The sequence below is a fragment of the Palaemon carinicauda genome, chromosome 44, assembly GCF_036898095.1.
Source record: "Palaemon carinicauda isolate YSFRI2023 chromosome 44, ASM3689809v2, whole genome shotgun sequence".
Lineage (NCBI taxonomy): Eukaryota > Metazoa > Arthropoda > Malacostraca > Decapoda > Palaemonidae > Palaemon > Palaemon carinicauda.
In genome coordinates this window covers 40,741,525-40,763,265 of record NC_090768.1, presented here as the reverse complement: position 1 = coordinate 40,763,265, position 21,741 = coordinate 40,741,525, and the positions used below count along the sequence as shown (strand labels likewise).

At 40.9% G+C, this 21,741-nt stretch overlaps 1 protein-coding gene across 6 annotated transcripts in view; it reads right to left on the bottom strand.

Moving 5' to 3' along the window:
- LOC137634271 (FHF complex subunit HOOK-interacting protein 1B) overlaps window positions 1-21,741 on the bottom strand; it is a 58,466-nt gene that overhangs the window by 25,833 nt on the left and 10,892 nt on the right. For all 6 annotated transcript variants that reach the window (XM_068366566.1, XM_068366565.1, XM_068366567.1 and 3 more), the window contains 5 exons: window positions 20,282-20,617; window positions 12,532-12,752; window positions 11,737-11,887; window positions 9,085-9,243; window positions 8,580-8,666 (listed from right to left, as the gene is read on the bottom strand). In XM_068366566.1, coding sequence (XP_068222667.1) covers window positions 8,580-8,666; window positions 9,085-9,243; window positions 11,737-11,887; window positions 12,532-12,752; window positions 20,282-20,617 — 954 coding nt within the window. The remainder of the gene's footprint in view (window positions 1-8,579; window positions 8,667-9,084; window positions 9,244-11,736; window positions 11,888-12,531; window positions 12,753-20,281; window positions 20,618-21,741) is intronic.

The window sequence follows — 21,741 nt, the reverse complement described above, 5'->3', positions numbered from 1 at the left end:
CATAACTTAAGCATAAAAATAACATAGCACTCTATCCCACAATAAAACAACAAAACTTTCACTTTCAGCAACAATACTATACAGTAATATATGGAATTTCTATTTGCAAATAAAGTAAATTTTTAAACATACAATTTTCTATGCAACAAAACTTGAATGCCACGTTGCAATACAATTCATCCTAATATTAACCTTTGACTGTGGTAAATACAGTACGACTGTAGAACTTGAGATATAGATAAACTGACCATAAAAAAATTTGTAGCACATATTGGATAGCTGAACAATGATCTTGAGAACAACTTATTAAATAAGAAAGCTATATAAAAATTCACTCTTTTGGAAGACTTTAAAACAAACCTACACTTTCTTTTAATTTACCTTAAATGAAAAGCTTTAATTGTTCCAGTAAACTTAAACTATGTAAGTTCAATGAGCAATATAACAAAAGCCTACTTAAACAGTAAAATGAGTAGTCTACATAAACTTATTTGACTGCCATACAATATATTATAAAAAGAGAACAGATAAGGGATAATCACTAAGTTTAATGTATAACAAGTGCAGTACACAATTCTATTACACAAAATTCTTTAAATCATCAAGCGAGTAAGTATGGCACATCCAACTTTAACCATGTATGAGGCCCTACAAAAAAATGTGACTACACAATCTAGTTTGACTAAAGTAAACATAAGGTATCCCTTTTCTTTTTTAAATTTAAATGGTTTGCTAGATGACTTATTAACAGTGAAGTCTCTGACCCTGAGCTGACTTTACTGTGAGTTATTCCATTGTTACTGTACATTCACATGATAATTCTTAGCCAAAATATTCCTTGATATGTGTTCTTTTGTTTCAGGGAGGAATAAGTTACATTTTGCCAACAGCATTTGTATTGAAAAGCAAGGTCTGAGCTAATGAATCTTTTTCTCTCTAAATCTAAAGAGGATAAGCGAGATTATATCATCATTATGATATTTTAATTATAAAATAAATTTTTGAATATACTTACCCGGTGAATATATAATAGCTGCAACTCCGTTGCTCGACAGACAAAAAACAGTAAAAACTCGCCAGCGATCGCTATACAGGTTGCAGGTGTGCCCACCAGCGCCAACTGTCGGCCAGATACCACTCTCGATGTAAACAAAGACTCAATTTCTTCTCATCCCACTGCGTCTCTATTGGGGAGGAAGGGAGGGTCATTTAATTTATATATTCACCGGGTAAGTATATTCAAAAATTTATCTTATAATTAAAATATCATTTTTAAATATTTAACTTAGCCGGTGAATATATAATAGCTGATTCACACCCAAGGAGGTGGGTAGAGACCAGTTAAATATGTTTACATCGTATAAGCTAAGAGTTTTTATTTCATTTTGGAAGTTATCAATATAACAAAAACAAAATAAATAGGTACCTGGTAAGGAAGTCGACTTAGACGATTACTCTGCCTTGTAAGTACGTCTTCCTTACGGAGCCCAGCGATCCTCTTAGGATGCTGACAGACCCCCAGGAGCTGAAGTATCAAGGGCTGCAACCCATACAACAGGACCTCATCAAACCCCTAATCTGGGCGCTCTCAAGAAATGACTTTGACCACCCGCCAAATCAACCAGGATGCGAAAGGCTTCTTAGCCTTCCGGACAACCCATAAAAACAACATTAAAACATTTCAAGAGACAGATTAAAAGGATATGGAATTAGGGAATTGTAGTGGTTGAGCCCTCACCCACTACTGCACTCGCTGCTACGAATGGTCCCAGTGTGTAGCAGTTCTCGTAAAGAGACTGGACATCTTTCAAGTAAAATGACGCGAACACTGACTTGCTTCTCCAATAGGTTGCGTCCATGATACTTTGCAGAGATCTATTTTGCTTAAAGGCCACGGAAGTTGCTACAGCTCTAACCTCGTGCGTCTTAACCTTAAGCAAAGAACGGTCTTCCTCACTCAGGTGTGAATGAGCTTCTCGTATTAATAATCTGATAAAGTATGACAAAGCATTCTTTGACATAGGCAAGGATGGTTTCTTAACCGAACACCATAAAGCTTCAGATTGGCCTCGTAAAGGTTTAGTACGAGCTAAGTAGAACTTAAGAGCTCTAACAGGGCATAAGACTCTTTCTAGTTCATTGCTTACGATCTCCGATAAGCTGGGAATATCGAAAGATTTAGGCCAAGGACGAGAAGGTAGCTCATTTTTGGCTAGAAAACCAAGTTGCAGAGAACAAGTAGCTTTTTCTGACGAAAATCCGATGTTCTTGCTGAAGGCATGAATCTCACTGACTCTTTTAGACGAGGCTAAGCATACCAGGAAAAGAGTCTTAAGAGAGATCTTTCAGGGAGGCTGACTGTAAAGGCTCAAACCTGTCTGACATGAGGAATCTTAAGACCACGTCTAAATTCCACCCAGGAGTAGCCAAACGACGCTCCTTAGTGATCTCGAAAGACTTAAGGAGGTCTTGTAGATCTTCATTGTTGGAAAGATCTAAGCCTCTATGCCGGAAGACCGATGCCAACATGCTTCTGTAGCCCTTGATAGTGGGAGCTGAAAGGGATCGTCCTTTTCTCAGGTATAAGAGAAAATCAGCTATTTGGGCTACAGAGGTACTGGTCGAGGATACAGAAACTGACTTGCACCAGTCTCGGAAGACTTCCCACTTCGATTGGTAGACTAATGGTAGACGCTCTCCTTGCTCTAGCAATCGCACTGGCTGCCTCCTTCGAAAAGCCTCTAGCTCTCGAGAGTCTTTCGATAGTCTGAAGGCAGTCAGACGAAGAGCGTGGAGGCTTTGGTGTAGCTTCTTTACGTGTGGCTGACGTAGAAGGTCTACTCTTAGAGGAAGACTTCTGGGAACGTCTACTAACCATCGAAGTACCTCGGTGAACCATTCTCTCGCGGGCCAGAGGGGAGCAACTAACGTCAACCTTGTCCCTTCGTGAGAGGCGAACTTCTGCAGTACCTTGTTGACAATCTTGAATGGTGGGAATGCGTAAAGATCTAGATGTGACCAATCTAGGAGGAAGGCATCTATATGTATTGCTGCTGGGTCCGGGACTGGAGAGCAATAGATTGGAAGCCTCTTGGTCAGCGAGGTTGCAAAGAGATCTATGGTTGGTTGGCCCCAAGTGGCCCAAAGTCTCTTGCACACATCCTTGTGGAGGGTCCATTCGGTTGGAATTACTTGACCTTTCCGACTGAGACAATCTGCTAGGAAGTTCAAGTCGCCCTGGATGAACCTCGTTACTAGGGAGATGCCTCGATCTTTTGACCAGATGAGCAGGTCCCTTGCGATCTCGTACAACGTCAGTGAGTGGGTACCTCCCTGTTTGGAGATGTACGCCAAGGCCGTGGTGTTGTCCGAGTTTACTTCCACCACTTTGCCTCGAAGGAGATACTCGAAGCTTTTCAAGGCCAGATGAACCGCCAAAAGCTCCTTGCAGTTGATATGCATGCTCCTCTGACTCGAGTTTCACAGACCTGAGCATTCCCAACCGTCTAGCGTCGCGCCCCAGCCCAAGTCCGATGCGTCCGAGAAGAGAACGTGGTTGGGTATCTGAACTGCCAGGGGAAGACCCTCTCTTAGGCTGATATTGTCCTTCCACCAAGTCAGACAAGACTTTATCTTTTCGGAAATCGGGATCGAGACCACCTCTAGCATCTTGTCCTTTTTCCAGTGAAAAGCCAGATGGAATTGAAGAGGACGGAGGTGTAGTCTTCCTAGTGATACAAATTGCTCCAGGGATGACAGCGTCCTTACCAGACTCCTCCACAGCCTGACTGAGCAGCGTTCTTTCTTCAGCATCTTCTGGATGGATAGCAGGGCTTGATCTATTCTGGGGGCCGACGGAAAAGCCCGAAAAGCTTGACTGTGAATCTCCATCCCTAAATACAGAATAGTTTGGGATGGGACCAGCTGCGACTTTTCCAAATTGACTAGGAGTCCCAATTCCTTGGTCAGAACCAATTGAGATCCTTCAGACAGCGACGACTGGAAGAGGCTCTGAGAAGCCAGTCGTCCAAATAAAGGGAGGCTCGGATGTCCGATAAGTGGAGGAATTTCGCCACATTCCTCATCAGCCTCGTAAACACGAGAGGAGCTGTGCTTAGGCCAAAGCACAGGCCCCGAAACTGGTAAACCACATCTTCGAAGACGAATCTCAGAAAGGGTTGGGAGTCTGAGTGAATGGGGATGTGGAAGTAGGCGTCCCTTAGGTCTAAAGAGACCATCCAGTCTTCCCTTCTGACCGCTGCTAAGACTGACTTTGTGGTCTCCATGGAAAACTTCGTCTTTGTGACAAAGACATTCAGAGCACTGACGTCTAGCACCGGTCTCCAACCTCCTGTCTTCTTTGATACTAGGAAGAGACGGTTGTAAAACCCCGGTGATTGAAGGTTCGAGACTTTGACCACCGCTCCCTTCTCTAGCAAAAGAGACACTTCCAGTTTCAGGGCTTGTCTCTTTTCTTCCTCTCTGTACCTGGGAGAGAGATCGATGGGGGACGTCGCTAGAGGGGGTTTGCATACAAAAGGGATTTTGTACCCCTCTCTGAGCAACCTCACAGATTGTTGATCTGCGCCTCTCTTCTCCCAGGCTTGCCAGAAGTTCTTGAGTCTGGCTCCTACTGCTGTCTGAAGTTGCGGGCAGTCAGACTCTGCCCTTAGAGGACTTGGATCCTTTCCTCTTCCCTCGCTTCCCTTCGGCACGAGCACCTCCCCTGCTGGGGGCTCTGCCACGAAAGGGCGGGATAAACCGAGACGCTGGAGTGTCTATCCTCGGTCTAGCAGACAATGTAGGCAAAGGGGGAGCTTTGCGAGCTGAGGACGCAACTAGATCGTGGGTGTCCTTCTGTACTAAAGATAAGGCAATTTCCTTAACCAAGACTTCAGGAAACAGGCACTTGGACAAGGGCGCAAAGAGTAGCTCAGATCTTTGGCATGGCGTCACTCCAGCAGACAGGAAAGAACATAGAGACTCTCGTTTCTTCAGGACTCCGGACGTGAATGAAGCGGCAAGTTCGTTGGACCCATCACGGACGGCCTTGTCCATGCAGGACATAATGAGTAAAGAAACATCCTTATCTGCAGAAGAGATTTTCCTACTCAGGGCTCCTAAACACCAGTCTAGGAAGTTAAAGACTTCGAACGCCCTAAATATACCTTTAAGAAGGTGGTCCAGATCCGATGGTGACAAACAAATCTTCGAGCGTCTCATGGCAAGGCGGCGGGGAGAGTCTACAAGACTTGAGAAGTCGCCCTGGGCAGAGGCAGGAACTCCCAAGCCGAGAACTTCTCCCGTGGCATACCAGACGCTCGATCTAGACGAGAGTTTAGATGGGGGGAAGGCAAATGCTGTCTTCCCTAAACTCTTCTTGGTCTCTAACCAATCGCCCAACAGCCGCAAGGCTCTCTTGGATGAGCGAGAGAGAACGAGTTTAGTAAAGGCAGGCACGGCAGCAGGAACGCCTAATACAAACTCCGACGGCGGCGAACGAGGAGCCACAGAAACAAAGTGGTCAGGGAACAACTCCTTAAACACAGCCATGACTTTTCTAAAGTCCAAGGATGGTTGAGCTGCCTTAGGCTCATCAAGTTCTGAAGGTTGATCCTCTAGTGGTTCAGCAACGTCCTCATCTAACAGTTCCTCATCCGACAACTGATGAGAAAACGGCAACGGAGTGGGCAACGTTTGACTCGCCGAGTCCGGTCGCACTGGTGCATGCGTGACGGAGCCGGACGCAGCGTCATGGAACTGCTGAACAGTCTGGGAACTGTCAACAACCATAGGTGCGCGAGGACAGCGTCCACCCGAGACTGTTTAGACCGTCTGGGTTGTGCAGTCAACACCATATCGGGTTGCGGAGGTTGACGAACCGCGTCAAAACAAGTCACCTCTGATGGTTGATGAACGTCCTGAACGTCAACAACCACCTCCGTGCGTCGCCTAACGTCAACATGCGGCTGGCAACCCACACCGGGTCGCATCGGTGGAGGTACTACCCCAACTGGTTGACGCGAGAAAGCTACCTCAACGTCAACAGGACGCACAACAGACCGCTTGGATGGTTGTTGGCCAGAAGGTGCAGCGGCAACCTTCTCCGCATTGAAGTCTTCCATCAAGGACGCAAGCTTGGACTGCATGTCCTGCAGTAACACCCATTTAGGGTCTGCGGAAGCAGGTGCGGCAACAGACGGGGTGAGCGACTGAGGCGGCACAACTTTGCCTCTCTTAGGCGGCGAGCTGTCATCCGATGACGGCAACGGGTCCGAACTGTCCCAGTGGCTACAACCGGGACGTTGGACTTGTCCTGAAGGGACCGACTTACGTTTCAAAGGTCTGGAGACCTTGGTCCAAGGTTTCTTACGAGAAACACCTTCGGACGACGAGGTAAAAATGGGCTCTCTCGTCTTACGTTGGTAGGGGCGATCTTGGGGAGATACGCCTGATACCATAGAGGGAACGTCTGTTCGCTGATCAAGGCCTCTCGAACCCATGAGTCGTACGACATTGCTTCTCCCCTGGGCTTGGGAGCTTGCAAGAGGTCCCGGACTAGGAGGACGACAGGCACGAACAGACGAACTCTCAAGCGCAACACTGTTCACAACACTTTGAAAAACACTAGGCACTTTAACACTTTCTGCCGTGGCACTTTGGCACTTTAGTTCCTTTACGCCCGCCATGAGTTGATTGCGGTCACTTGCAAGGGCCTCAACTCCCTCCCCCAAGGCATGGATAGCACGCATCATGTCTTGCATCGACGGTTCCTGAGTGCTAGGAGGGGGGTTAGGAACAACCACTACAGGGGAAGGATTAGGTTCAGGGGCATGTGGAGAGGAAAAATCTATCGACCTAGAAGAACTTCTCCTTACCCTATCTCTCTCTAGTCTGCGTGTATATTTCTCAAATTCGATAAAATCGAATTCCGAAAGGCCCACGCATTCCTCACACCGATCTTCCAATTGACAGGTTTTACCCCGACAATTGGAACAAACAGTGTGAGGGTCGAGAGAAGCCTTTGGAAGACGCCTATGACAGTCCCTAGCATTACATTTTCTGAACTTGGGAACTTGTGAAAGGTCAGCCATTTTGAATTAGTCAAGGGAAAATTCCAAAAAACGATCTAAGTCATCAACAATTAATCCGATCCAAAAAAGAGTTCAAGGATTTATTTGAAGAAAAAACACCTGTACTGCGAAAGCTCAAACCAAATTAAAGTACTTCACCAAATATGATGTGAAAAAACTCCAAGGTTCAACAGCGAGTAAAGTACGTCTTGTCGACACGTCGACAGAGAAGAAATTGAGTCTTTGTTTACATCGAGAGTGGTATCTGGCCGGCAGTTGGCGCTGGTGGGCACACCCGCAACCTGTATAGCGATCGCTGGCGAGTTTTTACTGTTTTTTGTCTGTCGAGCAACGGAGTTGCAGCTATTATATATTCACCGGCTAAGTTAAATATTTAAAAATCAAATATTCCATAAGCAAAATCTGGGATCTTCCAGATTAATCAGTTCAAATAATAGCAAAGCAATCTGAAAGTGTCTTTGTTCATAACCTCTGAATCAAAAACTAATAGCAGTCAAACACTGATATCTTGCTACCATGGTCAACAAACACAGCAATGCTACACATTCTTGTGATGAGCTACAACCTATTCACAAATTAATATTCAAATACAATCAGTACACCTAACTGCCCTATACAATATTTCTAATTTGGATGGTCCGGTGACAGCACATCCTTGTAGCTTGAGGTTTGTATAATCAACAATATTTGATTAGAAATATACTGTGCACTTGCTTTTATTGATACAAAAAAAAAAAAAAAAATCTTTTTCAAGATCATTGTCATACAAGTCTCAAGTTCTGACAGTGGAACACATATTTCTAATCTATTTAAATCTATATCTTTATCACTATCATGATTGATTCAAGTTATAACAAGACTTATTATGAAATAGAGAATTGCAATAATCCAACACCAAGGACCCTGCAAAAATAATCAGTGAATATTTAGTAATGGTCGAATTTTATCATTCATCTAATTTATCTTATGCTTAAGACATTCTTCTAGGAAGTGCATGTGCTTTAGATAATAAAGGTAACCCTGCACCCAACAGAGAATAAAGAGATATTAACATTGAATATTTATAAACATTGTACTTTTGTAGATAATTATAATTTATATTCACAGAAAAGCTATACATCTGTATTTTCCTCGCCATTTCTATTGTGATAATCTCACATTGTACCTCTTCTTATAAATTTTAACAGTACAGTAAATACAATATCTTTTAGTCCACAGTTACTATTTGAATAAGTAAAAAAAAAAAAAATATGAGAAATCTGAAAGAAGCTACTTATCCATAATGTCCAAACAAAATTGACCTATAATTTTGACAGAAAGAAATTATAAATATACACCTATAATGCACCACAGTCAAGAGGTTTAGAATGTTTTCTTTTATCACAAAAGCACAACTATTGACAATTCATTCCCTTCATACCTGAACCAAAATCATAACAAATATGAATAATGCAACGTGTATAAAACTGGGCAATTCCAACTCACCTGATGTAATGCTGGGCCCAACACTGGAACTAGGAATCCTTGATACAAGAATTCCACTAACTGCTCCCTTACAAGAGGATGGGCCACCTACAAGAAAAACAAAAGTAAGAGTTGCCAAGACCAATTAATCTACGTGTAGTGTTTAGTTCATTTCAAAAATAATCATAATGCAGTTTTACTAAAAAGTTTAGAGAACTTATATACTAACATCCAAAAACCCAAAGTCCATTTGTATACTACAGTGCTGTACATAAAAGCCTTAACAATACATACATTGGCAAATCTAATATCATACCTTGCACTGTATTTTATACATAGGACCTCACTAGTCAATTAATAACTATTTTACTGGACTTTCAAGTCTAAACTAAAGAAAAAAATAAAGCTTTTCATCAGGTTATCCTGAAATGTAAAAAATCCATATCAAGCTGTATTGATCTACTGTACTTTCAAAGAGTAAAGTAAAATATAAAACTTACCATTTTACTCATATAAAATTCCTCACCTGTATAACAGCATTGCAGAATTCTAAAGAATTCATAAAAAGCTGTAACTGCGGAATATCTCCAATGTCCTCTACACTCAAGCGATGCCAGCCATCAGATTCTATGCTTAACGAACGGGGTAGCATAGAATAAAGGCCACTTAGACCTGCAGCCAACACCTGTGCATGTAAAGGATGATAAATCAGACTCACCTAATATTTCTATTTAGAAGCTAAAGAAAATTAAGAAAATCTTTGGTCATAACTCAAATGCCTTTCATACTATAATTTCTGTATATAAAACTAAATCTAGTATAAATCTTCCTTGCTGGATTTGGTTAGATTGCATGGAACTGGTTCAATGAATATTGAACCACTGGGGCAATGAATCCCCATGTATAACTAAGGATAACACCCCACTGCAGTAAGAAGTAAAAGTTGAGAGGTTTTTCAGCAAGATGGAAAAAACAAAGCAGATATGGAGGTAGAGCTGCAAGTTGAAAAGAGAGTGCAGCTAAGGGTCAAAGGATGATGCACACCTTTTCGTAAGTAATCCATCTATCCGATGATGCCTTACATTTTCTTCTTGCTATAAAGACAAACTCTAACAATGTCCTACCCACTATATTTGCAATAATAACAATAAAACAATGTTAAAACAAAAAACTTCTTTGTCTGCCTTTCCCACTTCTATGTGGGTCGATGTTTCTGGCCAGCATTCTCCATCTACCTCTGTCCCAGACTTCATCACTGGTTAATCCCTTTGATCAAAGGTCATCCTTGATACAGTCCATCCACCTTCGCTTTGATCTCCCTCTCCTCGTTCCCTATACCTCCATCTCCATCACTCTCCTCCCAATATACAGTTCATCTCTTTTCATGACATAACCATACCACCTCAGACTACTTTCTTGGATCTTATCTGATAGCTCTCTAACTCCTATGGTACCCCTAATTACCTCATTCCGTATCTTATCTCTTCTTGTCACCCCACACATCCATCTCAACATTCTCATCTCTGCCACATCCAGTTTATTCTCTTCTGTCTTCTTTATTTCCCACGTCTCCGCTCCATACATCATTTCCAGTCTCACAACTGTCCTGTGTACTTTACCTTTCAACTTAACCCCTATTTTCCTGTCACATAGTACTCCACACACATTTTTTCAATTCTTTCATCCTGCTTGTATTATGTGGTTTATTTCTGCCCTCAAATTACCATCCTCTGCAACTGTAGTTAGAAGGAAGCTCTCTTAGAACTCACAATGGACCGATCACATATCTGAAGCCAGCAAACTTACTGACTCAGGCGCTAACTAAATCATAAAGTATCAATTCATTACTGATGAAAATTCTGTAATCAAGACATTAAATATAAGAAATATAAAAAGGAATAGCTATATAAACTTGAGTCCTTTAAAATAAGGATATGTCTTTAGTAGTACTGGAACAGCCATTAAACTATCAACAAGATACAATAATTGGATAACGACAGGTGGCGTGAGCGGGCGGAATACTAGCCCCCTTTTTTTCTTGACCAAGGACTGAGAGGGGTGGTAGAGGTGGAAAATCTAATAGTCAAAGTGGAAAATGTAATTTATTCCTGTGTATCCATTCTTCCTTTAAAATAAGGAGACATGCTCATTGGTGGGAGATGTCCCCTAGAACATAACTGCATAGTTCTTTTCTTCCCTGGACATTTCATCCTTCCTGGTCCCATACAGGAGCAAGGAGGGGACTTCCTAACAGCTAATCATAGAAATATAGAGACTAATAGGGCATCAAGCTTGCAGAACAGGACACCACTTCCCCTGCCCTAGTCAGATTTGAATACTGAATCACACTTGAGTCCTAAAAACAACCTTAAACTAACAGTGATTATTAATCAACTTTTGGGGGGATGAAAAGAAAGAAAAGAGGAAAATTAATTGATCTTAAGGAAATGAAAAGAAGCAAACAAAATAAATGTACACGATATAAACTTTTCCAAGCTGCCGAATCAAACACTAGGCATGCAAAAAGTCAGTCAGACAAAAATACAAAATATTAGTACTGTGCTTAAACACAATACTGTACCGTCCAGTACTCATGAAAGCAACAAGAACCCTCAACTCTTCTGCTCCATTTGTCTACAAAACAAGAATATAAAAGTCTGAGGACATTCAGACATAAAATTAGGACCCTATATGACAGATGGGTTAGGCATAAAACTACTAAAGAAAATAGCTAAATAGTATGATGCCATAAATAATTTTTCTTACTATATTGCAATATGAAGCTTGAGATAAATTTAACAAACAGAGAGGACAAAACCTTACTTGATTATATAACATAAAGTTAATTATAAAAGGCTAAATAGAGATTTAAAGTCACTTAGGAATTGTGCCAATAGTCTTTAATATTAAAATGAGCTCACCTCCATTATGCCATCATAGTGGGAATATATACTGTACCATTTTGAATACAGAGCTGTGTACAATAAGTATAAATGTCTAAAGTACTAATTTTTTTTCTTTTTTCGTTTGTTTGATGTCGGGTACCCGCCAAAATTGGGGGAAGTGCCTCGGTATATGCATGTATGTACTAATTTCAACCATTTTTATGAACAAATTTCCTTAGTGTTTACAAACTAGTAAGCTGTAAAATGTTTCCTCTAAAAAAAATATCACTTACAGGGCAAAAATTAGAATGCTGTGCAATGTACTGGCCAACAGATGCATGCGAAGCAGACAGTGCCATACAGAGTAGTAATGCATCACGAGCCTGCTGCCCAATGCCTCCTTCACGATGAACAAATGGCAACAACAGTGAGAATATCATGAACCTGTGAAAAGAGTAGGTTTAGATTTAAGAAATATTTAACCCTTAGTAAATTTCAAGACAATACAAAAAGTAAGTACAGAATTACCCAAATTGAAGGACATGCTAAAATCCTTTAATACTTCCTTAGAAAATTAATGTCACTGCAAAATTTGCTAATTAATGATTATTCAAATAAACATTTAATGTTAAATACCCAGCATGGCAAATGGAATGTTATGAAATCCTTATGAAACTTAGAAATCTTTACTATTATTACTAAACAATTTTGTTATATCACAGAGTTAACCCTTTTACCCGCAAAAGACGTACTGGTACATTTCACAAAAGCCCATCCCTTTACCCCCATGGACGTACCGGTACGTCCTTGGAAAAAAATGCTATAAAATTTTTTTTTCATATTTTTTTTGAGAAAATTCAGGCATTTTCCAAGAGAATGAGACCAACCTGACCTCTCTATGACAAAAATTAAGGCAGTTAGAGCAATTTAAAAAAATATACAGTACTGCAAAATGTGCTGGGAAAAAAATAACCCCCTGGGGGTTAAGGGTTGGAAATTTCCAAATACCCCGGGGGTAAAAGGGTTAACATTCTTGAATCAAACAGAAGTAATAATTAGAAAAAAAATAGTAATGGGATTCCACTTACTTAGTTGGTCCTTGATCATTGGAGAACTGAAAGAAGAAATCGAGTAGTTGATGATTATGCATAAGAGATACACACAGTTGATTAAGAAGCACAACCAAACGCTTCTCAACCTCCACAGGGACACAACCACCACATGCTGCTAGAAGTCGCAATAACGGACGGATTATAGGCTTGTACACAAGAATTTCTTGTCTGGCATGACTTAGTAGTTGTTCATGAACCTAATGAAAAAGTAATGAAAATATTGATAGAATCATTTATCGAAAAGTAATACTGTATACAAAATCCTCATCACTATACCAACCTCTTGAGATAATTATCTTGAGGCTACACTCAACTTTTATGTTACTGTAATAAAATACAAGATGGTTGCCTTGCCCTACAAGGCAAACACAAAAGAGTATTTAATTTTTAGACAAATTTTACACATTTAAATACAGTATATAAAAGTCGAACATTTCAATATTCATGAGGAATTAAGGAAATATAAGAGCTGGCATCAGAATAAATAGATGGCCACAAAACCATCTTTGTTGTAGCCAAAGCAAAGTCACCAGAGTCATCGACTGATTTTTAAGAGCCCAAATTCTGGTCAGGCACTTACTTGACTTTACAAAATAGAGCATTGCCATTAACTTTTATGCAGTTCAAGATGGAATCCAGGTATTTGTCTACAAACTTGCAATGTCCGGCAGAGCAAGGCAGTAGACTGATACTTTGTAATTGATGTTGCCATTAATAAACCCTCCCCCCCCAAAAAAAAAGTGTGTTCCACAGGATCTGTATACTTCTGGATATAGTAAATTTCTCCATAATGGAAGTTGGAATCATCTCTACTTTATTAGAAACTACCAAAGTGAAAAATTAAATTGCTAAAATACATCTCTTTATCCTGGATCTTTTAAAAAAAAGCCTTTAGTTGAAGGTAGTTCATATTGGTTAGAGTTCTCTTGCTTGAGGGTACACTCGGGCACACTATACTATCTTATTATCATTTTTTTTCTTCCTCTTCTTTTTTTGAAATGGTGTGTTGGGCAGGCTTAATAGAAGGGCCATGGATGCCTGGTGGTATATCAATAGGTTGTCTTTTCCTTTTTCTGATTCTTTTTCTTCTCAAAACCATCCTTACTGTCCTCCCTTCAGTTGAAGTGGCTATCCTGGAGGGTATTTAGCCTTGCATGTTGACCAGTTTTTCCGACTTTTTACTATAGTCTATGGGTATCATCAATCACTTTATTTATAATTCTGTACATATTGTTTTGTTATAATTCTAGTTAATCTAGTTTTTAAGTATGATGTCTGTTTTTTATTTCTATTAATTCTTATGCTGTCAGGAGACATTGAGTGAAATCCGGGACCAGTACGTCCTAGATTTCGTCAATGTCATGTTCTGTATTGCAATATTCGTGGTCTTCATGCAAATATCCTGGACCTTACAGTTGCGTCCAGACAGTATGATATTCTTTTGTGCTCAGAAACTTTGGTTTCTAATATGAGGCACTCATCTGAGCTCCCTATAACTGGTTTTAAAAAGCCAATAATGTTGTAATGTGATGCCATCCCTAGGGCAAGGGGAATGGCGGTGTATATTAGGACCGAGTACCCTGCTTCTCATAAGTCCTGCTATCAATGTGAATGTCATGAGATTCAGGTAATAAAAGTGTCATGAGATTCAGGTAATAAAAGTTTGTGGCAGGCATAACAACTTTTATTTGTGTTCGATCTACCGGAATCCAGACATGGATGATTCTATCTTGATTGTCTTCTTACCATTATGGCTAAGATACAAAAAGATGATAGAAAGGCTTCTTTTGTCTTTGTTGGTGATTTTAATGCTCACCATAGGGAGTGGTTAAGCTCTATCTCTCCTACCATTTGCCATGGCTTAAGAGCTATAGACTTTGCCTCTGAATCAGGCTGTGAGCAAATCATAAATGAAGCTACTCACAGGTCTGGTAATTGCTTGGACCTCGTATACACTGACTCCCCTGGAGTTATAACTACCAAGGTTGGTTCTCCAGTCGGGACATCTCATCATGCCTTGATTTCATTAGTAGTGAAGACTGAGCAGCCTGTCCCTGATATATCATACTCTTGTAAAATTTATATGAAATCCCAAGCAGACTGGAATGGGATTTTGCATGATCTTTTGTGCTTGAATTGGTCACAATTATATAGTAGGGTAGATCCTGTTGTCCCTTTGAATGAGAATCTAGTCAACATAATTGATAGGCGTATCCCTTCTCATGTGCTAAGGTACTGAGTGAAGGACAAACCATGGTTCAATGATCATTGTAGACGTGCTTATTCGGAGAAGCAGGAGGCCTATCATCTTTGGAAGGGTAACAGATCAGATTTGACCTGGAACAACTATATTCAGCTTTGAGCTTTTGCTCAGAGAGTTTATGCCTCAACTGAAAAGGGTAACAGATCAGATTTGACCTGGAACAACTATACTCAGCTTTGAGTTTTTGCTCAGAGAGTTTATGCCTCAACTGAAAAGGAGTACAATTTAACCATAAAAGAAACCCTTTCTGGTACAACTCAGGAACATTAATGGGGGTCTACCCTTAAATCTGCACTCTTTGGTGTAGATGCAACAGTTCCTCCTTTACTTAAACCAGATGGCTCAGTCACTCACTGTCCAAAGGAAAAGGCAACCTGTTTGGCTGATGTTTTTGACAGTAAACAGAGTAATGAAAAAGTTGGAAACTTCCTCATTCCTGTTTTCCTAAGGCTAAACTAACTAGTTTAGCTTTTCGATCTCGTGAGATTAAATCTCTGTTGATGGACCTTGATGCTTATGGAGGTGTAGACCCAAATGGTAATTTCCCTTTGTTTTTTATAAAGACAGCAGATTTCTTAGCTCCAAAGTTACATTATTTTGCGCAAGTTAGCAAGAAGAGGAGCTTTTAGCACTTGTTGGAGAATTGGTAATGTTACTCCTCTATGTAGATGTGTTTGTGGTAGCTCAAGTCCCACTGATTACGCCCATTTCCATAACTCCCATATTATCTAAAGTTTTTGAACGTCTTCTGGCAAAACGTCATAATAGGTTTGCTGAAGGTAATCATCTACTCCCTAGTTTGCAATTTGGTTTTCGTAAAGACCTTGGAGCATGTGATGCCCTTCTTACAATCTCCAATGCTGCACAGAAATCCCTTGATTGTGGTCAGGAAGTTCGTATGATTGACCTTGATTTCAGTGCTGCCTTTGACTGTGTTAATCATGAGGCTCTTGTTTTCAAACTCAAACAGTTGGGAGTGGGTGGGTCGTTTCTTGGCATTATTATTGATTTTTTAAGTAATAGATCTCAAAGAGTTGTGGTTGATGGGCACCATAGTGAGTATAGGAATGTGATATCCGGTGTTCCACAGGGTAATGTTCTTGGCCCAATACTTTTCATACTATATACACATGACATGTGGTTTGGCCTAGAAAACAAGCTTGTTGCATATGCAGATGATGCTACTCTCTTTGCATCAATTCCATCCCCTGAATGTAGATCTGGGGTTGGTGAATCCCTCAATAGAGATTTAGCTAAAATTAGTGCATGGTGCAAATTATGGGGTATGAAGTTGAATCCTAACAAAACTCAAAGTATGATTGTAAGTAGGTCAAGGATGGTGGCTCCTCAACATCCGGATCTCAGTATTGATAATGTTTCTTTAAATTTGTATGATTCTTTTAAAATTTTAGGTGTGATTCTCGACAGCAAATTTACTTTTGAGAAACACATTAGGTCTGTGTCTTCTTCAATTGCACAAAAAATTGGCTTATTGAGAAAGTCTTACAAGATTTTCGGTGATCAATCTATTCTGAAGAAGTGTTTTAATTCTTTCATTCTACCTTGTTTTGAGTATTGTTCTCCTGTCTGGTCTTCAGCTGCTGATTCTCATCTTAATTTGTTGGACAGAAATTTACGGTCTATTAAATTTCTTATTCCTGATCTAGATATTCATCTTTGGCACCGTCGTTCAATTAGTTCATTATGCATGTTGCATAAGATTTTTCATAATTCTGACCTTCCTTTACAGTCAGATCTCCCTGAACAATTGTTTCCTGTTCGTAATACTAGGCATGCAGTTAATTCTAATGGCCAGGCTTTCTCCATCATGAGGCTCAATACTACACAGTATTCTAGAAGTTTTATTCCAGCTGTTACCAAGTTGTGGAATGATCTTCCTAATCAGGTAGTTGAATCAGTAGAACTTGAAAAGTTCAAAGTTGGAGCAAATGTTTTTATGTTGACCAGGCTGACACGAGTCTTTTTATAGTATATATATAACATATGTTTTTGACGTTGTTAATAGTTTACATAGGACATATCTGTTTTGACGCTGTTACTGTTTTTAGAGTGATATATTGTTAATTTATTCTCATCATTTATTTATTTCCTTTCCTCACTGGGCTATTTTTCCCTATTGGAGCCCTTGGGCTTATAGCATCTTGCTTTTCCAACTAGGGTTGTAGCTTGGCTAGTAATAATAATAATAATAGTGCTCCTCTCCTGGAGGATTTAAGACCATACAGCCTGGTATTCAGGGATATGGGAACCTTATCCTTTTGTTGATGCATCCATGTAAAGCACGAATTCCAGGGAAGAAGGAATCAGGGGTAATCTTATCTTGCAGATCCTATCAACAATGGAGATCCCCTCGAACAATCTGGAAGTGACTGGGTGGCTTTCTGGTTGGGTTGAATCTGCACACCTCTCGAACACTGTCTTGAAGTGAATGGGGTGGCTTTCTGGTTTTATTGAACCTGCACACCACTCGAACACTGTCTGGAAGTGACTGGGTGGCTTTCTGGTTGGGTTCTACCTGCACACCTCTCGAACACTGTTTGTAAGTGACTGGGTGGCTTTCTGGTTGGGTTCTACCTGCACACCTCTCGAACACTGTTTGTAAGTGACTGGGTGGCTTTCTGGTTGGGTTCTACCTGCACACCTCTCGAACACTGTTTGTAAGTGACTGGGTGGCTTTCTGGTTGGGTTCTACCTGCACACCTCTCGAACACTGTTTGTAAGTGACTGGGTGGCTTTCTGGTTGGGTTCTACCTGCACACCTCTCGAACACTGTTTGTAAGTGACTGGGTGGCTTTCTGGTTGGGTTCTACCTGCACACCTCTCGAACACTGTCTGGAAGTGACTGGGTGGCTTTCTGGTTGGGTTCTACCTGCACACCTCTCGAACACTGTCTGGAAGTGACTGGGTGGCTTTCTGGTTGGGTTCTACCTGCACACCTCTCGAACACTGTCTGGAAGTGACTGGGTGGCTTTCTGGTTGGGTTCTACCTGCACACCTCTCGAACACTGTCTGGAAGTGACTGGGTGGCTTTCTGGTTGGGTTCTACCTGCACACCTCTCGAACACTGTCTGGAAGTGACTGGGTGGCTTTCTGGTTGGGTTCTACCTGCACACCTCTCGAACACTGTCTGTAAGTGACTGGGTGGCTTTCTGGTTGGGTTCTACCTGCACACCTCTCGAACACTGTCTGTAAGTGACTGGGTGGCTTTCTGGTTGGGTTCTACCTGCACACCTCTCGAACACTGTTTGTAAGTGACTGGGTGGCTTTCTGGTTGGGTTCTACCTGCACACCTCTCGAACACTGTTTGTAAGTGACTGGGTGGCTTTCTGGTTGGGTTCTACCTGCACACCTCTCGAACAATGTCTGGAAGTGACTGGGTGGCTTTCTGGTTGGGTTCTACCTGCACACCTCTCGAACACTGTTTGTAAGTGACTGGGTGGCTTTCTGGTTGGGTTCTACCTGCACACCTCTCGAACACTGTTTGTAAGTGACTGGGTGGCTTTCTGGTTGGGTTCTACCTGCACACCTCTCGAACACTGTTTGTAAGTGACTGGGTGGCTTTCTGGTTGGGTTCTACCTGCACACCTCTCGAACACTGTCTGGAAGTGACTGGGTGGCTTTCTGGTTGGGTTCTACCTGCACACCTCTCAAACACTGTCTGGAAGTGACTGGGTGGCTTTCTGGTTGGGTTGAATCTGCACACCACTCGAACACTGTCTGGAAGTGACAAGGTGGCTTTCTGATTGGGTTGAACCTGCACAGAATAAAATTTGAACCTATACCAACTGCAAAGAAACAAAATTACCTAGTGAAAACAGCCCACTGAGGAATGAAAATACTGTCAGGAAACAGAATAATGTTCCCAAGTGTACTCTCAATCAAGAGAACTCTAAACAAAGACAGTACAAGACCATGGTGCAGAGGCTATGGCACAACCAAAGACAAGAGAACAATGGTTTGATTTTGGAGAGTCCTTCTCCTAGAATAGCTGCTTACTATAACAAAAGTCTCTTCTACCCATACCAAGTGGAAAATAGCCACTGAACAATTACAGTGTAGTAGTTGACCCCTTGCATGAAGAAGAATATAGAGTAAAAATTTAGTCAATCTCTAAATACTTGTTACAATAATAGCCTAGTTACCTAGCAATAGCATGATCAGCCGATGGAAAACACTGGAAGGTTGGAAGTGCATGGATGAGTTATGATATGTCTAGACTAATGATGTTAGACTTGCAACCTTTCCCACTTTCAAACACATTTTTGAATGCACCAGGTTGGTAAGGTGGATATATACAGTATTGTTGCAATATCTGAATTACACCTTGAAACATGAGAGCCACCTTTCTTCTCATGATTCCCATCTCTGTCACACAGTCTCTTAGCCACCAATTCAATACACACACTGTTATTTATTTATACGCACAGTAAGAGTATTATGCACATCTATTGTCGGGATCACACTAGTGGACCCTGCACAAGGTGCAAAGGGTATGATGAATTACAGACTCTAATAAAATCCCTTTTATAGTGCATACCAGCTAAACCTGAACCAAGGCTTACATAAAAAAAAATAAAAGCTCAAGTAGTGTAAGAGACAAATGTCAACTGAAGCAAACGAATAACATACTGTAGTATACGAGGTTGGGCTACCAAGTGTAGCTTTAGCCCCATGATCTGGCAGAGGGAAGGATAAAGGGTGTTGAGAGAAATTTTTTTTCTTAGGATCAAGACTCAAGCTTCATTGATATTAGCTTTATGACTTACAGGTAAGCTTCAACAAAATAATTTTAGTTGTCCTTACTGTCCAAAACATATTGCATGCTACAGGAATTGACATCTTTTCTTTGTGTCTTTATATTAGCTTCAATTTATAATAAAGTGCTCTCCATTTCACTGAATTTTGCACTTATCACAACTTTACTTAAATCTAGATCTCTGAAGATTTAACTGTACAGAAAATAACAAAAAAGGACAAAAGAATGTTTGCAAGATCAGAAATGAAGACTATGCTGTTAAAAGGTTACTCGTTAGTGGCAGAAGCAAGGGAAAGGTCATTGCAGTGTTCCACAATGTCCTAAAGACTGAATACGTACACACGTGATCAGTGCCCAAGCCCCCCTACACTAAAGATGGACATGAGAGAACCAGGATCCTAGAAATTGCATGTGCTTTGATGGCAAATTATTTTTGTTTTAATAATACAGGAACATTGTCCAGGATTTATAAAGATTACATACAGTATACAGGCAAACGTAAATGATGGGTTTGTTTTACAATAACGATTTACACTGGAAAAGCAATGCTAATTTCATCAATTACATTACTGAATCCTTCAGATTCTATAATCAAAGGCATTACTTTAACACGTTTTGAGTTTTTCTTGCTACACTTAAGACTAAAAATGCTAAGAAACCTGATTGAACAGGACAAAATTTCATACCTTCAATTGTTCAAGCTTCAAAGCATTCACATATTCCCCAGTATTAAGGCTCCAAGTAAGGATGGTGTCAAGGATCTCTTCTCCAAGGAAATGGTCAAATATTGGCGTGTGAGGAGGATCGTCCAATGGCAGTGAAGAATGCTGAGTAGTAGTATCAGAGGACAAATTACTAGGTCCACCTTCTGATACTTGCACCTCAGCACCAGAGCCGGTTAACTTTCTGCCAGTGCCATTTGGAGTACGTGAAGCCACCAATATTTGTTTCAAGTCCACTAACAAAAGTGTAACCATCTGAGTTAAATGGTTAATCACAGCAGTAACATCATCAGCACTGACCTGAAAATAGTATATGATTAAGTAAGACTTATAAAATGTTATTTTCATTAGTAAAATAAATTTTTGAATATACTTACCCGATAATCATGTAGCTGTCAACTCTGTTGCCGACAGAAATCTACGGTTGGGATACGCCAGCGATCGCTATACAGGTGGGGGTGAACACCACAGCGCCATCTGTGGTCAGGTACTCCAGTACTTCTTGTCAACACCACCTCAATTTTTTCCTCGGTCCACTGGTTCTCTATGGGGAGGAAGGGTGGGTCAATTAAATCATGATTATCGGGTAAGTATATTCAAAAATTTATTTTACTAATGAAAATAACATTTTTCAATATTAATCTTACCCGATAACCATGTAGCTGATTCACACCCAGGGTGGTGGGTGGAGACCAGCATACATGTTAACAAAGAAGCTAAGTATCCCGTATCTTATTTTATTAGTTATTCAAAAATAACATAAAATAAATAAGTACCTGGTAAGGAAGACGACTTGAACCATTACTCTGCCTTTATTAAGTACGTCTTCCTTACTGAGCGTAGCGGTCCTCTTAGGATGCTGAACGACTCTTAGGTGCTGAAGTATAAAGGGCTGCAACCCATACTAAAGGACCTCATCACAACCTTTAACCTCGGCGCTTCTCAAGAAAGAATTGACCACCCGCCAAATCAACAAGGATGTGGAAGGCTTCTTAGCCGACCGTACAACCCATAAAAAGTATTCAAGAGAAAGGTTAAAAAGGTTATGGGATTATGGGAATGTAGTGGCTGAGCCCCCGCCTACTACTGCATTCGTTGCTACGAATGGTCCCAGGGTGTAGCAGTTCTCGTAAAGAGACTGGACATCTTTGAGATAGAATGATGCGAACACTGACTTGCTTCTCCAATAGGTTGCATCCATAACACTCTGCAGAGAACGGTTCTGTTTGAGGGCCACTGAAGTAGCCACAGCTCTCACTTCATGTGTCCTTACCTTCAGCAAAGCAAGGTCTTCTTCCTTCAGATGAGAATGTGCTTCCCTAGTCAGGAGCCTGAATAGGTAAGAAACTGAGTTCTTAGACCTTGGAAGAGAAGGCTTCTTGATAGCACACCATAAGGCTTCTGATTGTCCTCGTAAAGGTTAT